We start from the raw sequence: 21,789 nt of genomic DNA on the forward strand, positions 1-21,789 counted from the left end.
AGGATATGCCGAAGGCTCTTGGTGAGCCCGTGATGTTGAGAGTTTTGATAAATCCTTCTCCGTTAAGCGCCAACATTCTGAACCATACCGGAGAGTTGAAAGGACGCAGCTGTGATAGAGTTTCAGCTTGGTAAGACTACTGTAAGTGGAGGAGCGCCATACTTTATTCATCAGTCATCTTGAGCCAGATTCTGGCCTTGTTGAGACGGCTCTGAATGTCCAGGTCAGTTCATCCATCTCTACTGATGATGCTGCCAAGATAGGTAAATCTGTCTGTGTAAGGAAGTTCTTCATTATCAATCTGGACTGGTCGTGCGTGCCATAATTTCGGTCTTCTTGCTGCTGATGTTGAGGCAACTTGCTTCGCAAAGGTGTTAAGGCGTTGCGTCTTCTCTTGAATGTGCATGTGGGTGTGTGATAGTAAGGCTAGATCATTAGCGTAATCTAGGTCTTCCAAACAAGAAAAGGGCGTCCATCTGATGCCCCTGATCTGATCCTCAGAGGTGCGCCACATGATCCAGTCCACAACAAGTTTGAAAAGCAATGTAGGCATGACACACCCTTGTCTGACACCAGTGTGGACTTTACATAAGATGTCACCATCACCAACACAGCAGGTAAAGTTGTCATAGAAGCTTTTGATCGCCTCAGCAAGGTGGGAGGGGATTCCATGCGCTTGTAATATCTTTCAGAGGCTGTGTCGGTGTACATTGTCGAAGACCTTGGCAAAATCTACCAAGTTCACATAGAGAGTTTCCTGCCATTCGGTACTCTGTTAAATAATATTTCTCAGCGTGAAAATATGATCGATACAACCCCTTCCTCTTCTGAACCCTGCCTTATCCTCGCGAAGTTTATAGTCCACAGAAAGTGATAGGCGCTTCATGATGACTTTCGTTACAATCTTAGCAGGATTGGATAGATAGCTACATTCAGACAGAGCTCCTTTCTTTGGTATCTTGATAATGATACCCTGATTCCAGTCATCAGGAATTTTCTTTCTGTCCCATATGTTGTTGAAAAGTGGTTGCAAGATGTTTGCGATGGTCACAGCGTCTGCCTTGAACAGCTCAGAATTGAGGCGGTCTTTGCCAGGTGCCTTGTGGTTTCTTAGAGAATGGTCTCTCCTTTCTTTGGTGGTCCAGTGTCAACACTCGGGTCCTCCCTAGCTTCTAGTATATCAGGCTCCTCTTCTGGTGCTGGTCTGTTAAGGGCTTCCTTGAAATACTCTACCCAACGTGCTTCTTGTTCTTTTTCAGAGGTGAGGAGCTGTCCTTGTTTGTCTCGTATGGGGGCATTTCTGCTGCCAATATATTTTCCACAGATCAATTATAGACATTTTCTCTGCTCTCCCTTTTGCGCGGCTTCCTCTGCTTCCTTTGCCAGCTCTTCCATATATACCTTTTTGTCAGTTCGGATCTTTCTCTTAACACGCCTGTTGGTTTCTTCAGATGACGCCCTATACCTCACTCGAGGTCTGGCTGATCTGCTGTCAATTATCTCCTTCTTCAGCTGGCGCCCCTCCTCGATAGCCTGCCACGTCTCTGGTGTAATCCATTCTTTCTTTTTTCTAGTCTTCTGCATCTCCAGACAGGTTTTACTTGCTTTATCAGATATGTTCCTCACTTGCTTCCACTGTTCATTTACAGTGTCTTCTTCTTCACTGTCTTTCTCGTCTATGTTACTCAAGGCTTGAAACCTGTTCCTCAGCTTTAGGACAAAGGCATTTTTTGTCCTGGGGTCTTGTAGTCTGCTGATGTCATATCTAGGGGGTGTGTGTTATTTTGGCCCAGCTGCTCTAAGTTTCAGCCTCACCTTTGCAGTCACAAGATGGCGATCTCTGCTTGCAGGCAAGCAGGGAGCGGAGCCACATGCTGTTAACCATGAGATGGTCTGTTGGTTTTGATCCCGCCCATTTGGTAATGTCCAAGTGAGTTTGTGAATGCTGCTATGCGGGAATAAAATTCCACCGATGATCCTGTTATTGAATGTACACCACTCTACCAGCCTCTATCCGTTGCACTCCGCATCCCTCTCTTCGTATTACCCTTTCAAAATTCACGTTTTCCTAGCCAACCTTGGCGTTGAGGTCACCTATCACCAGCAGGAGTTCCCTACGATAGACAAGTGTCGATTGGAACTGCTCATCTTCTTTATCTCTGTCGTTGCTGTCATTAGTAGGTGCGTAGCATTGTATGTTGGACAATTTAGTCGGCCTACCCTTTAATCGTGCTTGAATAATGCTGCTGTTTACTGTCTTCCATTCCATTAAGTACTTTTCCATTCCTTTCCTCATGATGGTTGCAACCCCCTCATAGTGTAAATAATCTTCTCTCCCAGAGTAGAGAACTGTATCTCCTGTTGTTGTCTTCATTCTCCCAGATCTTTTCCGTCTACTCTCACTTATGCCTGAGATAACTAGTTTGTAACGCTTCATTTCAGCAATGACCTGCGCCATCCTACCTTGCTCATACGTTGTTCGCACATTCCAAAAGCTAATCAGTGCTGACGGCTCCCGTTGTCATGACAGTGGCTTTCTTTCGGTTTTGACCACTGTCAGTCATTCGAATCCCATTACCTGCAGAGTTTCTGGTGTTTTCACTCTCAGCATTCACTGCTGCCCATGGCATGGATTCCGGAGGCTCGTTCTGCACAGATGATTCATGTATATTACACTTTGCTGTTTCCGTAACGAAGAGTTTTTACATGACAGGGTTGTTAGCCCTGTGCAAAACCCCCAAGCCTGGAGGACCGACGGATTGCTCTTTGTCTGGCCAATAACCTTTGATCTGTCTGGCATACCAACACAGCTCTAAGGCTCATTGAAGCACGCAAACTCCCCTAGTTCGGGGAAGTAGGCAGTAAAGATACGTCTTAAAGGCACAAGTCTTGAATAGAAATCTTGACAAATACTTGTACAAAGTTGTGTTTTCTTCACCGATAACGGCAAGGCGATTGAACAGGGGGTTTTCAGTTAGTGACATAACTAGTACAACCACGGACAAGAAAAGGGAGAAAAAAAAGAAGGCGAAGAGGATGGTGTTAAAGTGGCTCACGGCAAAAAGTATAAACTAGCAATGTGATAGTGAGGAAGATCGTCTAGACACCGCCCATTTCTACAGTTTATATGATCCTCCGGAAGATAGAAATTGCCAATTTTCATTAGTGTGCGAGTCACTTAGAAGCAATTGACTGTACCGATCAGTGGAAACTTTACGGGAACAAGTCGAGTAATATTTGAAAAATCACCCCCATGTGCAAAACTTTACCATGGTTGCATGGCCTACATATCTAGAAAACATCGTGCGAGATGGCACCTACGATAATCTCCTTACTCTGCAACCTGCCGAAGAACTCTTTATTTTCGAGTTTATTGTCATTTTTTCCCTGGGAGCTGCCAAAACAGTTATATTGCCAGTGGATTCACTCCCTCTTTACAGCTTTCATATTGGTCAGTTCGCAGAAGGCGATGGTGAGCCCTACGTAGGGTTGCAAAATGATCCCATTTGGCACGACATTTGTAGCCAGAAGACACGGACAGAATCAAACATACTGCGAGCATTCAACAAAAACAAGGCTCAAGAGCAATCATGCTCATTGTCTGAAACAAGCAACATTACCATCTTGGTCACTGCTGAGCACAGCGACGCCCAAGAAGTAATCAGCGATCTGCCTGAGTCAGATCAAGAAAGTGCAAGTCAACCTCCGTTGCCTCCCCCAACTTCTCACCTGCCTTAGAGTAAACCTCTAGATACCAGCACTGCAGCAATGTCACACCCGTCATCACTCTTAGGTTCAGGTGACCAAGTAAGTGTATTAAACCTAGACGTTAATTGACAGCACATCATAATACAGACGTTCGCAATGTTCCCGCAAATGCACCAACCCTTACGGACTGTTTCTAAGTTCTTTAGGGAGATCGTTGACAAAGAACCACCGCCTAAGATGTACATACCAGAAATGAATGATATCGCAGATACTCGCCACGTTATAATTAGCGTGCAAAAAATTATGCTCGTGAAAGAAAAGGCAAGCGAGGTAGTTATTCGACTCGTGAAATAATCAATGGCGTTAAGTGGGCGTCGTCATGGCTAAGCTTATTGCAGCAGGACGTGGATGGTATAGCATCTTGCGAATTTATTTGAAGAACCAAAAGAAATGATTGTAATAACAGTCATGAGGCTTACCCTTCAAACTTCAAACAAATAATATCGTGTTTAGCATTCCTGCATTACCTCAGCATTTTTACGATGGATTGTTGAAGTTATTTTATACGTGCAATGATATGTTTACACACGTTGATAGGGTACTTAGTGCATGCTTAGCATGTCCATCTTTTTTGGAAAGAGCCTATCGTGAAATGGTATGCATAGTTTAAAAAGACGAACTCAGAACCTTGTCGGTTGTTACATTGCAGAAATAAACGTTTATCCGTGTCAAAGCCATTGTTTATCCAATAGGCTGATATGCCTTTATTTCCTTCTTTAAATATATAGACCATTTTGCGTTGTTGCTTTTCAAGTTAAAAAAGTTGTTACATTTCGCGTTAAAGAAGTCGGTTGCATTTTGCGTCAAACGTTGTTACATTTTGCGTTAGTTGTTACATTTTGTGGCGTAAAACCGATGCGCGGTGAAGTTTTATATGGTAAGTGCAAATAGGTCGTGGAGCTTGAGTCCACGACATCTCCAGTACTTAGACCAATATCTAGACCATGCTGCATACACCTCAGAAGCAGAGTAGAGCTTGACTTTCTTAGTAGGAGTACAGGTAATCAGCAAATATAGATATCGTTATTCTCTTATTTACATTATTTTACCGTTTCTTTGACACGAGAATTACAGTGAAATGAAAGCACAACTTTGTCGCGAACTTTCTATGATAAAAACTTGTTCAGAAATCCAAAATCTAAGTTAACAGCACACACCAGGCCTACTCCTGAGTATCTGGCTAGAAATCATTTCCTCTGGCCGCGCTTCAGCCATTCGATGAGGGCCAGTCTCGTGCTTCTTAAGTTGCCTCGCTCGTGCCCAAAAAGAATTCTGGGTAATTCTGCCATTCCATGACAAGGGAAGACTCCCAATTCTCATTTCATAGTTTTTTTCATAAGTGTCGGGCCACCCAGTCCTACCAGCAAAACAACGCATCGATTGAAGGTTTTAGCTTTCAAAACTTGCCCAGATTGTGTCAGTAGGTCCTGGAATTCGTCCACAGAAAGGCCAGAGAGACAACTTCACTCGTGAACCGCCATGTTTACAACACAGCATTTTAGGCGTCCCATTCTGGATGAAACCAACTCTCGCCTCTGTCTGAGACACGCACGCTTCTTACGTTACGTTTATGCCTATAAAATCAACTGAAATGTCAACTGCTGGTACCAGCATGTTAATTTTTTTTGGTAGGCTAGGTATCGAAGAGCCAGAACATTTGCGCATGCGCTGGCACCAGCGCTGGAGCGTCGTACCAAACGAGTCATCCCGGGATCGCTTTGGGACGCAGTTGGCCCATCGCTGCTTTCTGCTACCGACCTTGCCTCCCGGTACGGCATTGAGGGAGAGATATGTCGCCCCCTAAACCATATGTGACAAATCCCACGCCTACTCACAGCTCCAAACCGCCCTGGTCAATATAGCGTAAGAGTTAGATGGCTTATATATTCAAGAAAAAAGTTATTTTATCTGTCATATGGTAAGCACTGGAGTCGCAGATTGCAAAGTGTGCGCATGCGCCCTTGTAAAGGTAACATACATACAGTCATAAACTTTTTCCGAATAACTACAGGACCTAATATCTTCGAGACATTACATTTACAGCTAAAATACATAGCATATACAGATACCTACTAAATACATAATATTTAAAGATATATTCATTAAAAAGAAGAGCCGCTGTACAAAATGCGGCCCTGGATTCAATTTTAAAACCAGTAAACTCGTAGGTACGGATAAAATCAGGTAGCGCATTCCGCAACTTAGCTGATACGTAGGAAAAAAGAGAACTAAGACTATAACTGGTTGTTCCAAGTTTATTGAGGAACAGAAAGCAATTTACGCGAAGATCATGCATTAAAAGGGGACGGGAGAGAAAACGTATTTTCATATAAGCAAAAAAGCCTTTTTTTCGAAACAAAAAACAAAAAAAACATACTTTTATCAAGTAATACCAGGAAATTTTGAATGCTTTTGTTGCATAAAGATCGTGAGGAAAGATGAAAGATCCTCAAGGGACCTTTTGGTAACCCAGTTTGAGAAGGGTTCTAAAGACTGGATAAAAGCCATTTCCATAAAATGGGCCTGGAACCTAGGAGGGAGAAGAGAGAGTCCTGTATTACTTGCAGGTGCATGCTCGGAATGACGCCATTTTTCCGGGGAAAAACCGCATTTGGAAAATGATTTCTTACTTGGGCAAAGTTTATTCGGAGTGCTTTTATTCTGGAAACATGGCGGATAATGTGAAAGGAAATTGTGAAGCCAAGTTTCAAAATTGCACAACGCGAGTTTTATTCAAGAAAGCACCAAAACCAAGGAGGCGTTCTGCATCACAAGGAAGTAAAACCATGTGGTGTTGTTTCACACTTTCTTGCTTTATGACACTTGCAAAGTGGTATTTTACATGGCTTTAGTTGATAGCCGTTAGAAATTCACCGAAAGATTTTTGTTTTTGTTTTTTTATCATTGTTATTTGAAAGAATTAGCAAACGAGCAGGAATAACTCAGTATTAATGCTGTTTTCTTTGGCCATCTCAGTTTGATCAGAAACAATACACAAACAGCGGTGACAAACACGGGGGTAGCGTAGTGTCTCCGTTTAGGTACGCACAGGAAGGCGTAGTGAAACGAGCGCTAAAGGCTTACGCCCACCCAAAATATGACAGTTGAAGTTAATTAGGGAAAGGATGTTGTAAATTAACCATCTATTATACACGGGAATGACATGACGGATGCATTTAGGCTATAATAATACAGAGAACAAATTTCAAATGCCCAACAAATGACTAATTTGCATAACGCGAATTTTATTCAAGAAAGCACCAAAACAAAGAGGCGTTATGCATCACAAGGAAGTAAAACCATGTGGTGTTGTTTCGCACTTTCTTGCTTTATGACACTTGCAAAGTGGTATTTAACAGGGCTTTAGTTGATAGCCGTTAGAAATTCACCGAAAGTTTTTGTTTTTGTTTTTTAATTATTGTTATTTGAAAGAATTAGCAAACGAGCAGGAATAACTCAATATTAAGGCTCTTTTCTTTGGCCATCTCAGTTTTATCAGAAACAATACACAAACAAAACAGCGATGACAAACAGGGGCGTAGGGTAGTGTCTCCGTTTAAGTACGCACAGGAAGGCGTAGAGAAACGAGCGCTAAAGGCTTACGCCCATGCAAAATATAACAGTTGAAGTTAATTAGGGAAAGGATGTTGTAAATTAACCATCTATTATACACGGGAATGACACGACTGATGCATTTAGGCTATAACAATAAAAAGAACAAATTTCAAATGCCCAACAAATGACTAATTTGCATAACGCGAATTTTATTCAAGAAAGCACCAAAACGAAGGAGGCGTTATGCATTATAAGGAAGTAAAAGCATGTGGTGTTGTTTCGCACTTTCTTGCTTTACAACACTTCCAAAGTGGAATTTAACATGGCTTTAGTTGATAGCCGTTGGAAATTCACCGAAAGATTTTTGTTTTTGTTTTTTTTTTTATTTTTTTTTTTTTTTGAAACAGTTAGCAAACGAGAATATTAAAGAAACACCAAATCATCATTTTAGTCTGATTTTTTGAATTTATAAGATGCTTTTCAAGAGTAGTTTTATTTGCCAGGCTAAAAGGCGGTAACACGGCGATTTATCTTAGCAATTCCTGGAAATTACTCTGCTCTGCAACAAGCTACACGCCTCGAATGAAATTTGCTACACATTAGGGTGGTCCTTTCTACAGTTGGCTCTCGGGCGTCAGCAATTCGATTTCAGTGCAAGCATAAGGTGAACGATACCTGCTCATTTCTGGAAAAATATCATTTAAACAAAAGAGAACTTGACGTGATGTCAGCGTCTGATTTAACAATGTGGTCGGTAAGACAACCCTTCCCTGTAACAAGGTTTGAACTATTTATGATTCGGCTGTTCCTATACAAAAATAACATGTAATAATATTCAACACAAAATACCACTTACTTTAAAGTTAAATATGACTTTGTTGTAGCCACAGGCCACATATAATTTGTTTGAATGCCCACAAAACTCAGCCTACCGAAAAAAGTATGCATGCAAAAGTAAAAGCATGATTGTGGTGTTGTTTCGCACTTTCTTGCTTTTCAACACGTCCAAAGTGGAATTTAACATGGCTTTAGTTGATAGCCGTTGGAAATTTACCGAAAGCCTTGTGTTTGTTTTCTTTTTTTAATTTTTTTTTTTTTGAAACAGTTAGCAAACGAGAATATTAAAGAAACACCAAATCATCATTTTAGTCTGATTTTTTGAATTTATAAGATGCTTTTCAAGAGTAGTTTTATTTGCCAGGCTAAAAGGCGGTAACACGGCGATTTATCTTAGCAATTCCTGGAAATTACTCTGCTCTACAACAAGCTACACGCCTCGAATGAAATTTCCTACACCTTACGGTGGTCCTTTCTACAGTTGGCTCTCGGGCGTCAGCAATTCGATTTCAGTGCAAGCATAAGGTGAACGATACCTGCTCATTTCTGGAGAAATATCATTTAAACAAAAGAGAACTTGACGTGATGTCAGCGTCTGATTTAACATTGTGGTCGGTAAGACAACCCTTCTCTGTAACAAGGTTTGAACTATTTATGATTCGGCTGTTCCTATACAAAAATAACATGTAATAATATTCAACACAAAATACCACTTACTTTAAAGTTAAATATGACTTTGTTGTAGCCACAGGCCACATATAATTTGTTTGAATGCCCACAAAACTCAGCCTACCGAAAAAAGTATGCATGCAAAAGTAAAAGCATGATTGTGGTGTTGTTTCGCACTTTCTTGCTTTACAACACGTCCAAAGTGGAATTTAACATGGCTTTAGTTGATAGCCAGTGGAAATTCACCGAAAGTTTTTTGTTTTTGTTTTCTTTTTTTAATTTTTTTTTTTTTGAAACAGTTAGCAAACGAGAATATTAAAGAAACACCAAATCATCATTTTAGTCTGATTTTTTGAATTTATAAGATGCTTTTCAAGAGCAGTTTTATTTGCCAGGCTAAAAGGCGGTAACACGGCGATTTATCTTAGCAATTCCTGGAAATTACTCTGCTCTACAACAAGCTACACGCCTCGAATGAAATTTCCTACACCTTAGGGTGGTCCTTTCTACAGTTGGCTCTCGGGCGTCAGCAATTCGATTTCAGTGCAAGCATAAGGTGAACGATACCTGCTCATTTCTGGAGAAATATCATTTAAACAAAAGAGAACTTGACGTGATGTCAGCGTCTGATTTAACATTGTGGTCGGTAAGACAACCCTTCCCTGTAACAAGGTTTGAACTATTTATGATTCGGCTGTTCCTATACAAAAATAACATGTAATAATATTCAACACAAAATACCACTTACTTTAAAGTTAAATATGACTTTGTTGTAGCCACAGGCCACATATAATTTGTTTGAATGCCCACAAAACTCAGCTTACCGAAAAAAGTATGCATGCAAAAGTAAAAGCATGATTGTGGTGTTGTTTCGCACTTTCTTGCTTTACAACACGTCCAAAGTGGAATTTAACATGGCTTTAGTTGATAGCCGTTGGAAATTTACCGAAAGCTTTTTGTTTTTGTTTTTTTTTTTTAATTTTTTTTTTTTTGAAACAGTTAGCAAACGAGAATATTAAAGAAACACCACATCATCATTTTAGTCTGATTTTTTGAATTTATAAGATGCTTTTCAAGAGTAGTTTTATTTGCCAGGCTAAAAGGCGGTAACACGGCGATTTATCTTAGCAATTCCTGGAAATTACTCTGCTCTACAACAAGCTACACGCCTCGAATGAAATTTGCTACACCTTAGGGTGGTCCTTTCTACAGTTGGCTCTCGGGCGTCAGCAATTCGATTTTAGTGCAAGCATAAGGTGAACGATACCTGCTCATTTCTGGAGAAATATCATTTAAACAAAAGAGAACTTGACGTGATGTCAGCGTCTGATTTAACATTGTGGTCGGTAAGACAACCCTTCCCTGTAACAAGGTTTGAACTATTTATGATTCAGCTGTTCCTATACAAAAATAACATGTAATAATATTCAACACAAAATACCACTTACTTTAAAGTTAAATATGACTTTGTTGTAGCCACAGGCCACATATAATTTGTTTGAATGCCCACAAAACTCAGCCTACCGAAAAAAGTATGCATGCAAAAGTAAAAGCATGATTGTGGTGTTGTTTCGCACTTTCTTGCTTTGCAACACGTCCAAAGTGGAATTTAACATGGCTTTAGTTGATAGCCGTTGGAAATTCACCGAAAGTTTTTTGTTTTTGTTTTCTTTTTTTAATTTTTTTTTTTTTTGAAACAGTTAGCAAACGAGAATATTAAAGAAACACCAAATCATCATTTTAGTCTGATTTTTTGAATTTATAAGATGCTTTTCAAGAGCAGTTTTATTTGCCAGGCTAAAAGGCGGTAACACGGCGATTTATCTTAGCAATTCCTGGAAATTACTCTGCTCTACAACAAGCTACACGCCTCGAATGAAATTTCCTACACCTTAGGGTGGTCCTTTCTACAGTTGGCTCTCGGGCGTCAGCAATTCGATTTCAGTGCAAGCATAAGGTGAACGATACCTGCTCATTTCTGGAGAAATATCATTTAAACAAAAGAGAACTTGACGTGATGTCAGCGTCTGATTTAACATTGTGGTCGGTAAGACAACCCTTCCCTGTAACAAGGTTTGAACTATTTATGATTCGGCTGTTCCTATACAAAAATAACATGTAATAATATACAACACAAAATACCACTCACTTTAAAATTACATATGACTTTGTTGTAGGTACAGGCCACATATAATTTGTTTGAATGCCCACAAAACTCAGCTTACCGAAAAAAGTATGCATGCAAATGAAATATAAAGTATTTGCTGTATTATTCACTTTTGAGACAGTTTTGGGGATATTTTTTAGCAATTTTCGGACAATTTTTGAGGAGAATATGTCGAAGCTTTAAGGAAGGCAGCAGCTTCTATCAAGTCTGGTAAGACTGAGTTGACGATAATTCTGGTGGCACCATTCCAAGCTTTTAAATCGCATTTTTATTAAAAAGTTAAAAGAAGGATAATTCTGTCTTTTACTGGAGAACTAGTCGGCAACCAGATGTCACAATATCGAGACTTAAGGCTCATTCCCGGTTGGGGGTTCCGGAAATAGTACACTCTTGTACCATCGGAAAATTTTCGGGAAAAATCGCATCATTTCCGATCGTCATGAAACTTGGTCAGTAACAAGATGTGGCAATTAGCCAATCACTGGCCAGCTTTTATCGGAATCGGTTGAAATGACTTAAAATCCGGGTACCACCAGCTCGAGCTTCATCCGTCATGCAGATACATTACCACCTTCTCCACGCACGTGGGATTGTACCAGTATAAGAGGCTCAGTTTTGGAATCAACTCCGCCGCAGAGATTTTCCAACATACCATCCAGATGCTGATAGCCGATATTCCTGGAGTACGAAATGTTAGTGACGACATCGTGGCTTATGGCAGAAAACAGAACGAACACGTCGCCGCACTCGACCAAACGCTCCGCAGACTTCACGAGTCCGGCCTCACCGTCAATCTCACGAAATGCGAGTTCAACAAGCCAAGCATCTAGTTCTTCGGGTACATATTCTCTGCAGACGGTCTCGCCCCCGCCCCCGAGAAAGTTAAAGCGCTTTAAGACGCGGCTGAACCTCGAAATCCGACTGAGCTGCGTTCCTTTCTCGGCATGGCCCAGTACAGTGCCCGTTTCATCCGGAACTTTGCCACCATCACGAAACCCCTTCGCAAGCTCACACGCAGTGACGCAACCTGGAAATAGGAGCAACCACAGACTGAAGCGTTCAACAGCGTCAAGGCTGCGCTCTCTGCAGCCACAAAAATGCCATTTTTCCCACCATACAAAGAAACCAAGAACCTTGTAGACGCAAGTCCCGTTGGCATCGCAGGAATCCTAGTTCAAGACGACCGGCCCATAGCGTATGGTAGTCGTGCGCTAAGTGACGTTGAGTCTCGATACTCACAAACGGAACGTGAAGCTCTTGCAGTCGTATGGGCCTGTGAACATTTCGATATCTATGTACGTGGTTCCTCATGCACGGTAGTTGCTGATCATAAACTGCTGGTGCACATCTGGAGCAAGCCACGCCCTCCGTTGCTAATTGCTCGATGGTCGCTCAGGCTCCAGCCCTATGATCTCACAATTGTATTCCGGTCAGGCAAAGACAACCCTGCAGATTACATGTCCAGACACCCCGCAACCAAGGACGTCCGGTCAAGACGAGAAGAGAAGATCGTAGAGGAATACGTGGAATTCATTTCACAGACCTCTGTACCTAATTCAATCACACTCGAGGAAGTACGAGCCGCCACCGCGAAAGACAAGGTAATTCAAACCGTTATCGAACTATGCAGCACCGGACTCTGGCATGAAGTCAACAAGTATGACGTTGACCAGGCCGCACTGCGTCAATTCCAGAACGTCAGAGATGAACTGACTGTGAACCGTCACGGGAACTTGCTGCTCAGGAACACGCGAATCGTAATGCCTACGTCGCTACAAGCCAGAGCCGTACAGTTGGCCCACGAAGGTCATCAAAGCACAAGTAAGACTAAAGTGTTGATTAGGAGCAAAGTTTGGTTCCCAGGCCTCGACACTGCCGTTGATAACGCCGTAAGACGCTGCACACTATGTCAAGCTAACACTACCAGACAACACACAGAACCTCTCAACATGTCGAACCTTCCACGTGGTCCGTGGATCAACCTCAGCATAGACTTCTGTGGTCCTCTTCCGTCTGGTCAGTACTTGATGGTCATTCCAGAGGAGTATTCTCGTTTTCCTATTGTAGAGGTTGTACGCTCTACTGCTGCTGAACATGTTATTCAAGTCGTGGAAAAAGTATTCTGCACCTATGGATACCCTGACGTTGTCAAAACCGACAACGGACCGCCTTTCAACAGCCAAGTCTGGAAAGGTTTTCTTAAGACCTGCGGTATCAAACATCGCAAGATAACTCCCCTCTGGCCGAAGGCTAACGGGCAAGTTGAAAACTTCAACAAATCCTTAATGAAGGCGATCAAGTCGGCCAAGATCCAAGGGCAGAGCTGGATCTATGCTATGCATCAGTTTCTGCGAGCATACCGCTGCACTCCTCATACCACCACAGGGCTTACTCCATACCGTCTCCTGTTTGGTCACGACCCGCGAACGAAGATGCCAGATACTGAATCTTTCACTCAGCCTGGCGACAGTATTGTGCGTAAGCGGGATGCCAAGGCAAAAGGCATCATGAAATGCTATGCAGACAAACGTCTACATGCTGAAGCAAACCCTATCGACGTAGGAGACACTGTTCTCGTGAAACAACCCCGGCTAAACAAACTTTCGACACCATTTAACCCAACTCCACTGGTAGTTACGGAAAGAAACGGAACCATGGTCACCGCCCAACGAAGTGATAGGTGCAAGGTAACCAGAAATGTCTCCATGTTCCGCAGCATTCCGCAGACGCTGATCCAAGAGAACGACACTCGTGATGATAGCTGCGAGAACATTCTATCCCTCAAGAAAGAAACGTCCCCATCAACCGGAAGTGAAGAGGAAATCGGGCTACATCCGCCTCAGCTCAGTATCTCCAGACCTAAGCGAACTGTCCGCCAGCCGAGGAGATTGATTGAAGAGATCTGAACTGTTAGTCCGTGTTGTTGTGGATCATGTAGTGAATTTTTCAGAGAACCTGTATGCGGTTTTTCACGGGCAGTCATGTTTGGCAGCTTAAGATTTCGGAACATTGAAGACTTTGTTAGCTTAACGTTTAGTTTTATTTACGTGTAAGATTGTAGTGTCCAAGGAAAGGAGGGATGTAATATCGCATGCGTTGTGTGACTTGTGTAACGGCCCCAGCATGCTTTGGAGTATTAGTAGTCGAACGAAAGACACGTGCGGTACTCGGTAGACAAGACTCAGTGTTGTATTTCTTGTTCACATTAAACACATTACAAACGCGAGTTGTATTCAAGAAAAGCACCAAAACCAAGGAGGCGTTCTGCATCACAAGGAATTAAAAGCAGGTGGTGTTGTTTATACTTTCTTGTTTTAGAACACTTCCAAAGTGGAATTTAACAGGGCTTTAGTTGACAGCCGTTGGAAATTCACCGAATCATCGTCTATCCTTAAAATTTGTAATTTACAACTTTGGAAACCCAAATGCATAAGAACAATGATAATTTCCGTTAGACTAAAATTCATCAAACAAGGTGGTCATATATTTTTTAAAATTAAGTCTGAAATTTTTAATTTACTTTTCAAGAGCAGTATTAGCCACAAGAAAAGGCTGTAACACGGCGATTTCTCATAACAATTCCTGGAAATCATTCTGCTCTACAACAGGATGCACGCTTCAAATGAAAATTGCTACCTTATGCAAGCATAGGGTGAACGACACCAGCTTATCTCTGGAGAATTATCATTTAACTAAAAAGAAAAGTTGACGTGATCACATCGTCTGATTTAACATTATGGTTCGCAAGACAACCGTTCTCTATGGAAAGGTTTCAACTATTTTGGATTCGGCTGTTTCTATAAAATAACATCTGATAATATACAACACAAAATACCACAGACTTAAAAATGAAATATGACTTTGTTGTAGCCTCAAGTTTGGGCCGCATATAATTTGCTTGAATGCCCACAAAAGTCAGCCTACGTATATACCGAAAAAAAGTATTCATAGAAATGAAAAATAAAGTAATTACGGTATTATCAACTTTTAAGACAGTTTTGGGGACGTTTTTTAGCAAGTTTCGGACAATTTTTGAGCAGAATCCTCTGAAGCTTTAAGGAAGGCAGCAGCTTCGATCAAGTCTTGTAAGACTGAGTTGACGATAATTCTGGTGGGATTAAAGGAACGGTGGCACCATTCCAAGCTTTTTAATTTACATTTTTATTACAAAGTTAAAAGAAGCCAGGATAATTCTGTCAACTACTGGAGAATTACTCAGCAACCAGATGTATTTAAGATAAAAAATTTAGAGCCGAAAAAAATTTGATGGTCTCGTCGCTGAAAAATATTTTAAGTCACCGCTATAGCTTGCTTTGAGAATCTCGCGGGAAAATTGCTTTCGGCTTTAGAAGAGTTAATAATTATTCTATTTGAACAATGCTTTGTCTGCGGTGATGTCTTTCCTTTTAAGTGGAAATGAATAAAAATTCAGAGGAGAAAAAAAATTAAGCGGATCCTGCAATTGAACAGGTCTGAATGGTCAGAGGAAAAGTAAATGGGAATTTCATAGATGAGATCGAAATATGACAGCTGAAGTTAATCGCCCACTTTTTAAGATTCAACCTCCAGATAAAGCCTTTTGCTTAGGACTGAATTTTAATACATCAAAATTGGTCTATTAGGGAAATAATGTTGTAAATTAACCATCTGTTATACACGGAAAACTGATGCCTAAGGCTACGTAATCTAACACTGAAAACAGACCGACAACAAATAATGACTGCACAACGTTCACAACGCGCACAAGGTCGTATTCAAGAAAGCACCAAACTAAGGAGGTGCTTTGCATCACAAGGACTAAGCAAGAGCATGTAGTATTGTTTTGCACTTTCTTTGAAATTCACCTGAAGTTGTTTGTTTTTGTGTTTTCTTTAAGTTGAAGAAAGACCAAATCATCGCCTACGTATACTAAAACTTAAAACTGGTAATTTACAACTTTAGAAACCCAATTGCATAAGAACAATGATAATTTTCATTGGACTAAAATTAATCAAACAAGGAGGTCATATATCTTTTAAAATTTTAGTCTGGTTCATTGGAAATTGAGCCCTTTGGTCGTTTGTTCTATCGCACTTCGTAATACCCGTCGCACTTTGTAATAACAATATTCTCGCACTTTGTAATAACACCTGTCGCACTTTGTAATAAAATAGCTGTCGCACTTTTAAATTAATTAATAACACTTGTCGCACTTTGTAATAAAATAGCTGTCGCACTTGTAAAAACAAGTTGTCGCACTTTGTTATAAATTAGGCAGTCGCACCTTGTAATAACAAGTTGTCACATTTTATAATAAGCTTTCAAATCTCCTTTGAATGGCATGTTTGGTAGAAAATGTGTAGGACTTAACGGTGCCTACTCATTAAAGACATTTTTGCCTCGGTGTGTGATTATGCAGGAAATGTAGATCTTAACAAGTGTTATTGAAATCCAAAAAGAAAATTGGGCGTAACCACACATTTTTCAAAGATAATTCATGAATAATATTTGTAAAAAGCTTTAGAATACAAAGCAATGTATGGCGTTCTTTCTCAAATTGAAGCTTAAGAGCCATTTTCCGAGAAAATCGAAAATCGCAAGACAATCGTAAAAAAATCGATTTTTTTTTCTTTTGCCAAAACATCCCTTTTAGTGACCTAATTCAAGAAAAAATAGTTTTGGGTTCAAGCGATTCATTGTACGGGAGAAATAACAAAGAGTTTAAAAAATCGATTTATTGCTGGTTTTTCGCGCTTAAAAATAACAGAATCCGACCTCAACTTCGAGAAAACGGTGAACGCATATAATAAGAAACAATCCCTAACATCGAAACTTCAGGCGAATATTATTTCGTTCTTAATCTTTAAAGCCCTAAAAGAAAATTTGAAGAAATAAGTTTTTTACATTTGCAATCGACAAGTTTAAAAAGGACATATTTGTGTCTCTTGAAATGTTAGAAAATGAAAGCGAACTTTGAACTGTTGAAAAAGCCCTCTGGTATATGCCGCTTCCTAGTAAAACCCATATAGAATAAAGCCTTGGCTATTGAAGTAAATTACGGGAAAGTTTTAGCTCTGGAAATTAAAAGCAGCCCTGACACTGGAGTAAGCAATTTGAGAATTTAAGTTAATAAAATGTATGCAAATTAGACGGCCGCTGAAGGAATTCATACTAAACGCAAAGTTTAGAGCAAAAGGACTACTTACTGTTGCTTGTAATATGTTTTTACAGTGAAAATGTTATTTTTAGCTTTCAGCTGTGTGGGTGAGAGCCGTAAATAACTTTTTATATGACGACTGAAAAACGTTTGTTCAGCCACATTGCCGCAGCAAAATCATTGAGATCGCAACTTCGAACTGAAACTGTCATCGCTTGATGAAACTCCGTTACCACAATGGTAAAATAGTTTTCTTCAGGGGGAAAAAGCAGAATTAAAATGCATTCGAAACCGTTGACTTCGATTTTGAATTTGTTTAGTTAAGATTTCAAGCCACCACAAGGTCTTATGACTTCTACTGTCTTGCCGCACAAGACAGAGAGGTGAACGAAATGGTGTAAACTATTCAAACTTATTAAATATTCAAATTGACACCTCGAACGTGAATAGCAAGAGGGCGTCGACTGTTCAGTCTCTATCAGAGCAAACATTGGGCCAAGGAAACCAGCCGAAAAGCTTCCAAAGATCAAAAATCTTGATGGCTCATTTAAACATCAGATCCTTGAAAAATAGAGATCATTTAGTTCAGTTGCAGACGCTGGTGAGCGAAAAGGGTTTCGACGTATTGGCAATTTCGGAGTCATGGCTCAATTCTACCGTTTCCAATGTGGAGGTAGAAATAGGCGGATACAAGCTGTTCCGACAAGATCGACTAAGGAAGAGAGGAGGCGGTGTGTGTGTCTACATTCGAACTTCGCTCAAGGCAAAAGTCTTAAAGGAACTTTGTGCGATCTCCGATTCCGGTTTTCAACAATTTTGGCTTGAAATTCAACACAAAAAGCTGAAAGTACTGCTATGCGTTGTTTACAGACCTCCAGACTGCTCTGTGTCCTGCTTTGGTGACGATTTTATGGAAAACTACATGCATACTCTTACGTTTGGCAAGGAAATATTTGTAACTGGCGACCTGAACTGCAATATGTTAAGTGACTGCCCGGAAGCCCACTCCCTAGGTGACCTGTGCGACAGCTTGAATCTTACGCAGCTCATCAAGACACCTACTAGGGTTACATCTCAGTCCGCATCACTTATCGATGTTATTTTAGCATCTGATGCCAGCTTGGTAGTAGATAGTGGCGTGGAAGAAACGCACATTAGCGACCACTTTTTGGTATATTCCAAACTGGAACTTAAACGACCAAAACCTGAGCAGATTTACATCACGTGCAGAAGTTATAAGCATTATGACGCTCACGATTTTGTGGAAGATCTACTTCAAGTCCCGTGGTATGAAAATTCATTAATCGGTGACGTTAATGGAAAGGTCGAACATTTCGATGCTAATTTCGGTAGTGTATTGGACAGGCATGCCCCTATCAAGAATATGAAGATCAGATACCGGCAGTGTCCATTTATGAACCAGGAAATAAAACACCAAATGAGGATTAGGGACAAATTGCATAAGATTGCCCGTGTGACAAAGCTGCCCTTTGATTGGAATAATTTTTACCTGCAACGTAATGAAGTAAAGAACATGCTTCGGAATGCTGAAAAAGCATACGTACAGGGTGAAATTAGAAATATCAACAGCAATAAGAACTCCCTGTGGAAAGTCATTAGGAAGTGTTTGCCGCGCAGAGAAGTTACACAGCCAGTATATTCGAAGGACGTAAAGACTCTGGCTGATGATTTCAATGCATTTTTCGCATCCGTTGGTTCCAATGCTTCAGAGGCATCGAAGTCCCTCGCCGCTGAACATGACCTTTCTGTACTGGCCTCAACCATTGCACCTGAGGGTGTTGTCCCTGTGACGCTTGATGAGTTCTTTTTTCAACCACTGTCATGTAGACAAGTACGTAAAGTGGTGGAATCCTTCCCATCTAACAAGGCACCTGGACGTGATAAAGTCTCCATGGCCGTTATTAAGGACGCCCTGCCATGCATTTTGCCTACTCTGACCGAAATAGTGAACCTTTCTCTAATGTCATCTGTTTTCCCAAGTCGCTGGAAGGAGTCAGAGGTCATTCCGCTTTTGAAGGAAGGAGATCCCGAAATAGCCACTAACAATCGCCCAGTTTCACTGCTACCTGCAGCCTCAAAGGTGTGCGAACGCATAGCGTTAAACCAGATGATTACGTACTTGGAAGAGGAAAAACGACTGACGAACCATCAAAGTGGTAACAAGAAATTACACTCCACAGAATCATTGAACATCTTGATATCCGACACTGTGCTGGAGTCAATGGATCGAAAACAAATAACAGCATTGGTTCTGTTAGATCTATCAAAGGCTTTTGATAGCATAGATCATTCACTTCTCCTCACAAAGCTTCGATCGCTGGGATTTTCTAATAGGGCTGTTGAGTGGTTTAAAAGCTATCTATCTGGAAGAAGTCAGATTGTGCGCATTGGCACTACTCTATCTGAGTCACACTACAGATAGACTCAGATACACTATAGATAGACTCAATAGCTTCTGTTTTCGGTCTTTGTTTTGTTGGTAAAAAAATACCTACACTTTTCACAGAACAGACCTTCTTGCTTTATTTGATTTATATATTTGTATTGGTCCAGACACATGCATATGCTGACTGGTTGTAAAAGACATTCATCACAGTTTTTGATGAGAGATTTTACAATTGCAAAGTTTGCATTTATGTCACTCTATAGAGACAAATGAAATTTAGCAAAAATGTCTCTCTATACATATTACAGAAGCGAAGGACTTTGCAGTTAGTTAACTGCGAAATGTTCGTCTACATACATAAGTGACTTCGCAATTAATTAAATGCGAAATGTACATCTTCATATATGACGGAATCAATGACTTCGCGATTTTTGATTCAGAGTGACGGTATAATATTTCCCAAAATATTTCAAACACAAATGTTTCCTTAATAAGTTCGTTATTACCGAATTTACCACCTTGCAACAATCCCTACAGCAAAATAAAAAAGCAGAAAATTCAACTTTATAGCTTGCTATAGTTTTGTTTCGGATTTGTTTTTTATGATTTTTCCTCCGAAACCAGGAAACCCTCGCCAGGTAACTAGAAATTCTCAGTTTCATTTAGAGCTTGTTCACAACACAACTTCAAACTTGAGTGTGCTTATCGCATCCTTGAAACCTTCGAGACCTCCTCAAAATTGTTGAAAAGCCTATTGAGGCTAATAATAATCTTTGAGTTAAACTTGACCAATTCACGCCGCAAGCGCGAGAAAAAGAGAACCACTCCGCAGGGCTGAACACGCGATGTGGAGTGTTATAAAATTCCACATTCTCGCGCGTAACGCTTTCTCTAGAGACCTCTAGAAGTGTTGTTTAGCGAAGATAAACAAAGTTATCCTTGGTTAACTCAGAGAACTTGCAGAAATACCTCCAGCCTGCATAACAGGCGCTTTATCAGGGGCACTCAACGACGGTTTCCCACCGAATTACTTTGAAAAGACTTTTTAGGCTATCCAGAGTACTTTTAGATCCCTAGAAATGTTTTCTAAGTGGCGCTAAGAAATTTATATCTGTTTGGTCATCCTAGGGTAACTTGAGTCTTTTCGAAGTTACGAGGGCTTCAGTGTTATTTTCCCGAACATTTTAGCAGCAATTCAAAGTTTTCCGAAAGTGATAGTTTTTCGGTTCCTTTCTGCATTGCATTTTCGATTCCGTAAATTTTAGGTTTCCTTTCTCTACGAAAAATAACCTAACCTGGGGAGTGAAATGGGAAAAATGAACTTCAGAAAATCGGAGGGAATTTATTACATAAGCTTCGAAAATTGTGTACGTGAATGGAACGGTCATCTAGAAATTTTTAGCCTTCCTCAAGCTGTAGAAAATCCTAGGCAATGTTTGCTTTTCCGAACAGATATTTCACAGGGTGCCCCTGCCTTATGAGCTATTGTAGGCTAGGCGAAAGCGGCATTTTGCGCGAAGCGCGAAACGCGACGAGGGGAGGAAAAAATAAAGCTTTATCTTTCTTTATCCCTCGTCTCGTGCTTCGCACTCGTTTCGCGCTTTGAGCAAATGCCACGTTCGCCTCGCTTGGCTCATAAAGCACCTGTTTTGCAGGCTAGAATACCTCTTCACATTTACAAGATAAGGTGTCATTGATTTGTTACAGCGGGGAGAGACATTTATAACGTGCAAACAGTCACGAGCTGAAAGGTAACTGCAGACTGATTTGTAACAAGGACTCAGCCTGACAAACAAGAAATGATCTCACTCTCCGAAAAGGAACGCTCTTTTAAACATAAACAAACTTCAAAATAAGCAAAGAAAGCAAAACAATGAACAAAATAGATTTTTTCTTGACTTAGTTATTTCGGCGAGAACAAATGGTGAATGATTCACTTCTGGAAGCAGCCTCTGAGGAGAAGTGAGAACACCGTTTAGGCAGAACTCTACACTTTGTGTACTTTACCAGCCTGTTCATAGACTCTTCATTTTTAGATGCACGTACAAAAAAAAGCGCGTTCCGCCCTCTCTCACGGGCAATTGCTTATCTTGTGCGCGCACCAAATTCCCAAAACAGAAAAAACGTCTGTGAGCAGGGTAGCAGGGTAGCATTTCGTAATACTAGACGGGAATAATTCAATTAAAATGAAATCGTAGCCGAGGCACGTGCAATAGTAAGTTGCGAAACACTTCGTGACAATATATGAAT

General features: G+C 40.7%; 3 protein-coding genes across 3 annotated transcripts in view; 1 reads left to right on the forward strand and 2 right to left on the reverse strand.

Annotated features, from left to right (window-relative positions):
- Positions 1-229: 229 nt before the first annotated feature.
- LOC138005889 (uncharacterized) lies at positions 230-553 on the reverse strand. The gene has a single exon (XM_068852063.1). The coding sequence runs from the start codon at positions 551-553 to the stop codon at positions 230-232; it is 324 nt and encodes a 107-aa protein (XP_068708164.1).
- A 557-nt stretch (positions 554-1,110) lies between these two features.
- Positions 1,111-2,458, reverse strand: LOC138005890 (uncharacterized). The gene is made up of 3 exons (XM_068852064.1): positions 2,078-2,458; positions 1,466-1,710; positions 1,111-1,303 (listed from the first exon to the last, which is right to left on the reverse strand). Exons 1-3 carry the CDS (start codon positions 2,456-2,458, stop codon positions 1,111-1,113), a joined length of 819 nt encoding a protein of 272 aa, XP_068708165.1.
- An 11,705-nt stretch (positions 2,459-14,163) lies between these two features.
- LOC138005891 (pyroglutamylated RF-amide peptide receptor-like) overlaps positions 14,164-21,789 on the forward strand; it is a 53,057-nt gene continuing 45,431 nt past the window's right edge. Inside the window, exon 1 of the mRNA XM_068852066.1 lies at positions 14,164-14,285. The gene's annotated coding sequence lies outside the window, so the exon portion shown is untranslated. The remainder of the gene's footprint in view (positions 14,286-21,789) is intronic.

This window comes from Montipora foliosa, chromosome 6, assembly GCF_036669935.1.
Source record: "Montipora foliosa isolate CH-2021 chromosome 6, ASM3666993v2, whole genome shotgun sequence".
NCBI classification, from domain to species: domain Eukaryota; kingdom Metazoa; phylum Cnidaria; class Anthozoa; order Scleractinia; family Acroporidae; genus Montipora; species Montipora foliosa.

Excerpts from the sequence above, each read along its gene's own strand:
- LOC138005889 (XM_068852063.1), bottom strand. The coding sequence starts at position 553 with ATGCCTACATTGCTTTTCAAACTTGTTGTGGACTGGATCATGTGGCGC.
- LOC138005890 (XM_068852064.1), bottom strand. The coding sequence starts at position 2,458 with ATGGCGCAGGTCATTGCTGAAATGAAGCGTTACAAACTAGTTATCTCA. Across the intron at positions 1,711-2,077 it reads TAGGTGACCTCAACGCCAAG|CTGAGGAACAGGTTTCAAGC; the intron begins GTTGGCTAGGAA and ends TTTGTCCTAAAG. Across the intron at positions 1,304-1,465 it reads TCAGCCAGACCTCGAGTGAG|CAGAAATGCCCCCATACGAG; the intron begins GTATAGGGCGTC and ends ATATATTGGCAG.